The 7,502-nt window shown below is 39.4% G+C and overlaps 1 protein-coding gene across 1 annotated transcript; it reads left to right on the plus strand.

Moving 5' to 3' along the window:
* The first annotated feature begins 893 nt into the window (after positions 1 to 893).
* dazl (deleted in azoospermia-like) lies at positions 894 to 5,151 on the plus strand. Its single transcript, XM_072370111.1, has 9 exons — positions 894 to 902; positions 1,524 to 1,646; positions 2,060 to 2,151; positions 2,559 to 2,610; positions 2,698 to 2,764; positions 3,829 to 3,968; positions 4,356 to 4,436; positions 4,653 to 4,703; positions 5,107 to 5,151. Exons 1-9 carry the CDS (start codon positions 894 to 896, stop codon positions 5,149 to 5,151), a joined length of 660 nt encoding a protein of 219 aa, XP_072226212.1.
* Positions 5,152 to 7,502: the final 2,351 nt, after the last annotated feature.

A 7,502-nucleotide genomic window follows, 5' to 3' on the forward strand; every position in this document is an offset into this window, starting at 1 on the left:
TCAAAGCCTCGCAACTCAAGAAAAGTTATCACGTTGCTGTAAACTGAAACACTTGTTGACCTCATCGAGGGACGTTTCCATGGTGACACCAATTACCGTTTTGTTCTTCTGGCGGAATAATAATCAATAAATACAGGCTAAAAACATCGCATATCATTTCGAGACAGCAGTTCCACCATAAAAAAAAACACATGCGTGAAATATTTTAACTGGCATTGCTGGCTATCCGTCACGTGCTTAATGTGTGTGTGCGCGTGCGTGCGTGTGTGTGTGTGCGTGTCTGGGGTTAACGTACACTCAAAAGACTGGGACATCAACACATTTTCTCGAGGGGAAAAAAAAGTTACCTATAAAAATAAAGTCCACAGAATCTTATACATCATAAAGGAAATCATAGATTTTCTGCTTTGTTATGAGAAAATTATTATTAAAGTGTTTAAGTTCATCATAGAGGTTAATGACAGCAACGCCTTGCAAAGTTTGTTAAGTTTAAGTTTGTTAACAAAATAAAGTAGTAGTAAAGTAATTTTCAGGGTGTCAATTTAAATATCTACTTTAGTCGGTCAGTTGTAATATCCTGTTTACTATTGATTCAAGTATTCCTTTGCAACTGCTACTACTTTTATCAAAGTTGACAAGACTGAAAGCAACAAATTAAATTTCATAATCTTCATAAGACTATCCAGAGGTCACGCCGGGCTGCGTAGAGTCACATGGCCTGAAGGGGCGTGGTTTGCGGCTTACTCGTAGTTGCTATCGGGTGGACGGAACTAGCCTATGGCTTGAGTGTTTGGCCAAATTGCTGGTTTTAACTATTTTAGAGATGGTAAGTTTTTGCGTCACTTTCGTTCGTGCAACACAGAACTGTAATTACAGTAGCCAATAATTGTTTCATGCATGTGGTGAGCTTTTGTGTGCACAGGTGATACTTGATTAGCTTTAGCAATCGAGTGTTAGCTTGACTTAGCCAGGAAAAATGAAAATGGCGCACTAGTGGGATGTAGCGAACGTTAGCTTGTCTGACCGCACATCTAAGCTGCATTTAACATTACCTGGTAACAAGTACGGTGAACTTAAGTTACTTTTTCTATTACTGCTGGGGATAGAGTCGATGTATGAAAGGATTGATTAACGTGTCTTTTTGAGGGATTTGTCGACTAAAAAGAAAGTTAATTGTAAACAAAAGTCTAGAAGTTTCTAAATAAGACTTCATTATTAAATTATTATGGTGTTGATGTTAAACTTGCAGATAAGTCCCAAAATTCCATTTACATTTTACTTAATTTAAAAAAAAGATATATTTTTTAAATTGGTCAATCACGTGCCTGTCACGTGGTAGAGCAGTGTTGCTAGCTAGTTCAAGTTCGAAACGTGCAGAAATGCAGACTCCTGATATTGCAGAGAAGCATGCTTGACCATACACAATCTTATTGTGGGATTTACGCATTTTATAAATTGGAAATTCAACTGGATGCTTTCCCGCCCTCATTTTTCCCATTTTTTGTCTTGTTCTTAATTGTAAGGATATCAACAAGCCCAGAAACATCTACCAGACTGTACCCTCGTTGAAGTTATCAAATGGATACATACTACCTGAGGGGAAACTGACTCCCAATGCACTCTTTGTTGGAGGGATTGATATGAAGGTAACTTTGGTTCTGTTAATATTACAGTCACACAGCACTTAATTAGAAATTAATAATAATCCTTTTGCCCACATATGTCAAATATCAAACAAGGAGAAAATCATATCTGGTTCTAGGCACATTTATGCATACAATTATTTTAATAGGCCTCAGATATGTAAATTGTTTTATTCTGAAATTTCTTTCTCAAATGTACAATTGAATGGTCAGACGAACCATTTAATCTGGATTATGTTGTGAATTATCAAGCAGAAGTTTACCCGCTATCTAATGAATATTTGCCATCAACACGTCACATTTTTATTGGCAAAGTATTTTTGAGTATTTCAGCGGATATTCGACAGTCGACAAGTAAAGCTGCTAAAATTGCATTTTTCAATTAAACAAAAAAAAACCCCACTTTTTACCTTAAGGTGGATGAAAATGAAATCCGTGACTTCTTTGCAAGATATGGTGCTGTTAAAGAAGTAAAAATCATCACATACCGTGGAGGGATCTGCAAAGGGTGAGTTGTGTTGTGGGGAGATGATCAGGTGTCGAATGTTTAGTATAAAGTTCTTTTTTTAAGACTATTCCTTTAGAGTTAATTGTGTGGCGATGTGTTTGATATTGACAGATGTTTAGAGTATTTACACACACAGTAATAAATATTTCTTTTTTTTTGTCTGTTTCTTTGGATATTGGAAAAGAAACCAATATGGACTCGTGTGTTAGTGTATTGAAGTTTTGAATTGTAAAACATGAATATAGATGTTGGTTTTAGTCATTAAAGGTAAAGTTAGTTAACTTATGTGAAAGTGTTTTCATATGGAAATTCCCTGTATAACGACACAATCAAATGTTTTTTTTTAATAGTTTATTGGCATTGAATCACTGTGTTTCTGTATTCTGAGTTATTGTGTCTGTTCTCAGTTATGGATTTGTGTACTTTAATGAAGATGTCAACATTCAGTCAATCATTGAGGTGAGTGGTGTTTGCCTTTTGTAATTATTTTTCTGTTATGTAAACAACAAGAATAATATTCTCTCTTTTCTTTTTTTCTCGCTAAAGCAACAGATTAGTTTCAAGGGCCGGAAGCTCAAGCTGGGCCCTGCCATCATGAAAGAGAGGAGCTCACGTATGTGTTTTATTTGATCTTTTTGTCTTTGTTCGTCTTTGCATCTGTCTGTCTTATAAACTTCCATCTGTTTGTTTTGTAGTTGAGCCAGAGAGCATTGGCAGTAAAATACGGCACTGTTTACACCTGCATTAACACGAGTTAGAAAATTAACACGAGAATTTTGGGTGATCTGATTACAAGTGCACACCTGTCTACATCCGTTCACATCTGCCATTTAAGAGCCCGTCCATGTCTGTCAGGAGACCCCTTGTAAGCCTAATTCCCTGCTCTTCTTGCAAACAGCTGCACCTCCACTGTGCCTTGGCACAACTTTTTCTGAGCGCTTTGACTTTTTAAGCGACTTTCCTGCCACACCATCTGTCCTCTATCTCCTCCTCAGGCATCCACCACATGTCTACACTGCCTTAGATGTGCTGATGGGAGATTGAACAAGGGACTTCATGTCACACTTAAAATGCACGTTGTAAACTCATATGGTGTTCAAAGTTTTGTCTTAATTTGTCTTTGTTCCTTTTGTCAATCAGGACTTGCTTGTTCTATCACTGCAAAGAATTTTGATGCCTGGACGTTTTGGCTTGTTGAAATTAAACACTTTTTCTTAATGTGAGCGCAAGCTACTGATATGGGTACCGTTAGGTATGAGTTCATATGTACACAGCTCCATCAAGCCCTTACTAAAGCACATGGTATCCCCATCACGTACGTTGATATGCTTTATTTTTACACGTGCAGTTGACCAACAGCCGCGTGCCTAAAAAATAGCTAATGATTTCTCACAGGGAGAAAGCATACGTGTTGAGTAGGTGGCCTGTTGTGATCAAGGATGCATTTGCGTTCACACTGCTAAAAGACCATTGTCATAAGCAGCCCATGTGACCTACAAACGTGGTCTGAACTATCATTCAGTGGGTCCTGAGAGCATACACGGCTATACTTACTGCACTTTACAGGAGTGTTATATATGGAAAGTATGTGAGTCTGATTGCGTCCTCAAAGGATGTCTGCGAGCCCAGGTCCTTGGTTTCATACTGTTGTGTATGTGTGTGTGTGTGTGTATTCAGGCTCTGTGCCATCCCGTCTGGTTGGACCGACTCCTTGGATGAGTCCCACTCAGTACTTTTACTGTGGTTGCTGCTCACCCATGGCAGGAGGGGTGACACAACCCTCGCCAATCATCAGTGGAGGCAGTCCATATAATCAGGTATTTCACATGCAGCCAGGGGGCGGGGGTTTTGTCAAATGCAAGGGAAATTAAAGTCAATCTAAATTGGTTTGAGATGTTGAGGAATTCTCAGCATCGGAGACAAGACTGAATTTATCAGGTGGAGAATAATCTTGGAATTTGCTTTTCAATGTAGGCTACTAGAAAACATAGACAAAAAATAAGGTGGCTTCATGTCATTGATAATGAAATTAAAGCTGATGGATCGTTCAGACAATGACAGTTATTAGCAGTTACGGTGCAATAATTTTTAGGACCTTAGTGTGACGAAACAGAGCTACACATTGTCATTCCTTTCATTGTATTTGAAGATGTTCATCATCTTCATCCTCAGATTATATTAGTATTTATTGGCTTTTCTTACAGCCATATTCCTACAACAACTTCGGAGGGGTCATGATTCCACAGATGCCGATTAACTACGCACAGAATGCCTACACCTACCAGGTACCTAAGCACACATTTATGATCGGTATCTTGCTTTGCGTCTCCCTGGCATCGCACATTTGCTCCTGTATATGAGATGAGGTTTCAGTCTGCTGTTGGCCCCCCTCTTGCTGCCTGCTCAACAATCCAGACCCCCACAGCCCTTATTTAGAAGCAAGCCTGGTTTTCTTTGTTCCACTGTTTGATAGTTGATTCTTATTCCCCCCCCACATGCAGTACACCCCTCCTGCATGGACTGCGGACCAGAGGACGCGGTCTGTCAATCAGGTGATTGTGCATTTAATGAAAATAAGGGTAGTCTAGTGAAGTTACATTTAAACAGCACAAAACATTTGTCTTTTGAGATTTGTCATTTTTGATGATTTGATATTTTCATGATTAATTTTCGTGCTTAAACCAAAATAATCCTTTTTACTTTTGACCACAAGTTTTTCCTCAAACTGTAATATTCATGCACCACCACTAGATGGCAGGCCAGTGTCGACTTCCTGAAGAACCGACTTGGAATCAATCAAATGAACTGTGGCATACCTCAACTACATGAAGTTGACTTTGCTAATTCATGACACATGCAGTTTGTTTTTTGTGGAAGCTTATCTTTCTTCTTATTATTTTTAGCACCTGTTGATTCTTATCTTGCTGATTTTGTGATGTTAATTGCTGTTTTCAGAGCTTTGTGGACTGTGGAGTCCAGACTATGCTGACTGTATTGTAGTCCACAGCTGCAGAGCTGCCCGATAGGTAAAATACTTCCTTAAGGTGCTGACACACTGTTTTTTTTTCCTCTCACACAGAAAGAGGTTAATCTGTGAGATCCCAGATTTTATAGTAACAACCTATTTTAAACTTCAGTTTCAAATTGTTGCCTTTTCCAATTTCAGTTTATTCTTAACAGTTCTGCTTCCCCCTCATGAGTGTATTGCTGCTCTTAGTGTCTTTTTAGAGTACTTTATCTGCATAATTTAAGTTGGTTTCTAAATGACCGGTATGTAACGGTAGTCTGATGGGGTGAACATTTGAATAAGACAAGGGTGGTATTTGCTTGTTATATGATTTATTTATTTTTTCATTCTTTAGATGCAGGCTGCAGTGGCTTCATCAAGTCCAAATGGAAACAAGATGACATCTTGATGGTTCCGGATGTTTGGAAGCGACTCAACTCTTCACAGCGTTGCCAGAATTCACTCGCCTTTCGTCTTTAGCCTCAAATTTTTGAGAGCCATTTTAACACCAGACTGCCTGAGCTTTCCACTATAACTCATCCCAGCCACTTTAATCGAGATTGGTAAGGCTGACCCGTGGTCGGCTGCTTTTAACTCACACGGATCACAGTGACCGTTGCACAGAATGAGGATAGCACCATGAATGCACCAGCTGATACACGGGATCACATTCTTCAGTCTTTTTTCTTTGTTTTTCTTTGTTTATTGTCCCAAAAAAAAAGATGGAAAGACTTTTAAGCTTGGTCTTTGTGCTTATTTATGTTTTATTTATTTTTTTGGATTATTTTAAATGTTTGGTTGGGGTTTTTAGCCTCTGCAAGGGCTCTCTCTACATAAGAGATATGTGTATATATTGTAACAATGTCTTGACTGCAATCTGGTTGTTTTCAGCCGTGAAGTGTTCCTTAGCTCCAGTTCAGGTCTAATGCTCCTCTGATTAAGATCTTCATTAACTTTCATACCACAGCATACGGGCACGTCCATTAATTTCAAGCCTTGGTTATTTTGTGCTCCATTTTGTTTTGTTTGTTTTCATTGGACGTCACCAAAAGTAGAGCACCTTGTCAGTTGTAGTCATTTCAGGTTTCGGTCTGATGCTTTTCAACTGTTCCAGGAGTTCACAGTCAAGGATAATCACGGTATCAATTGTATTTGCCACCACTCAATAATCAACTGATATTTGGAGCAAAGAAGGTGGAAAATGAAGGACTTGTTCGGTAGTAGGGGGCTGTATTACTTCCATCTGTTCACTGCTCACTGTTTGGAGCTCACTGTTACAGGTTTGTTAAGTGTTTTGGGTTTTTATCTATTTGCAGGGAATCCTACACACAGGATTTTATAGATATTTCACAAGTGAGTGCACTTCATGTGTATTAAGTTTAATTTTAGAAGCAGCTTGAGGTGATTGAGAACGTCCACTGTGTGTCGTATGCATCACTTTTTCTTGGACTCACTTGCAGTAGTGTGGGCTTTGACCTGGAGGTCTGCTGTGCGCAGGCGTGATTGTGTTGAGAACCGTTTCGTTCAGAGAGCCTGAGCACCGCACTGTTTGGTATTTGTTGATGTTCATGTTCAAGAGGGTTTGGATATTTCTGTTGAATAATAAAAGTTGAATTTGTTATCATGGTTGTATCTTCATTTAAATGCAATTTCTATGCAAGCGCATGTTAAAACTTAAAGTTTGTCACAGTTTGAGTTGGGAAGCTTTGATCTGCACGGAGGAGCGTAAAGAAGAAGCAGCGAGCCTTGCCTGCACTGCTGCTCCCAGGCTTCATACGCCTGTCAGTGGCTGCTGCTCATCAGTCAGGGCAGGGTTGCCCATCTTGCCTGGCAACAAGCCCATCATCTGTTGGTCACAGGGCTTTTTGTTTTTGTCACGGTCTGATGGTGTGACTAGGGTCCCCAGAGTGCCCTTTCCAGCCTTTGACCAAACCCCTCTTACCCCCCTGTCAGACGTTTCTGAATTATGAATAAGTCTGGATAGCTGCTTATGAAATATGAATTTTCCCCAGGAAACGTTTGAAAAACACAACTTCAAGCCTTGATAGTGGATCATGTTTTGTGGTGAGTAACTAAGAATCATTGAGGCAGAACATCTGGAGACATTTCTCCACACTTAAAACTCATTCTTAGGGGGTTCTTGTTACTTTTTCATTTTGTTTAAAATAATTTGTGTACTTTTATGATTTGTAAACCTAAACAGGATACAGATACCGTTTTTTGTTTTTTATCCCCCTTGAGTGTTTGATCCAAGTTGAGCAACGAACGAGGAACAACGGAAAGGCAAGAGGAGGCGATAAACCGCCCTCTCCTTCCCCCTTAACACGCGCTGCTGACAGACGGC

Source organism: Leuresthes tenuis, unplaced genomic scaffold (assembly GCF_036924035.1).
Source record: "Leuresthes tenuis unplaced genomic scaffold, fLeuTen1.0.hap1 SCAF_18, whole genome shotgun sequence".
Classification (NCBI taxonomy): domain Eukaryota; kingdom Metazoa; phylum Chordata; class Actinopteri; order Atheriniformes; family Atherinopsidae; genus Leuresthes; species Leuresthes tenuis.

What these genes read in the sequence shown, in the direction of transcription:
- dazl (XM_072370111.1), top strand. An exon ending in CGTGGAGGGATCTGCAAAGG is followed by an intron (nt 2,152 to 2,558) that starts GTGAGTTGTGTT and finishes GTCTGTTCTCAG; the next exon opens with TTATGGATTTGTGTACTTTA. An exon ending in CATGAAAGAGAGGAGCTCAC is followed by an intron (nt 2,765 to 3,828) that starts GTATGTGTTTTA and finishes GTGTGTATTCAG; the next exon opens with GCTCTGTGCCATCCCGTCTG.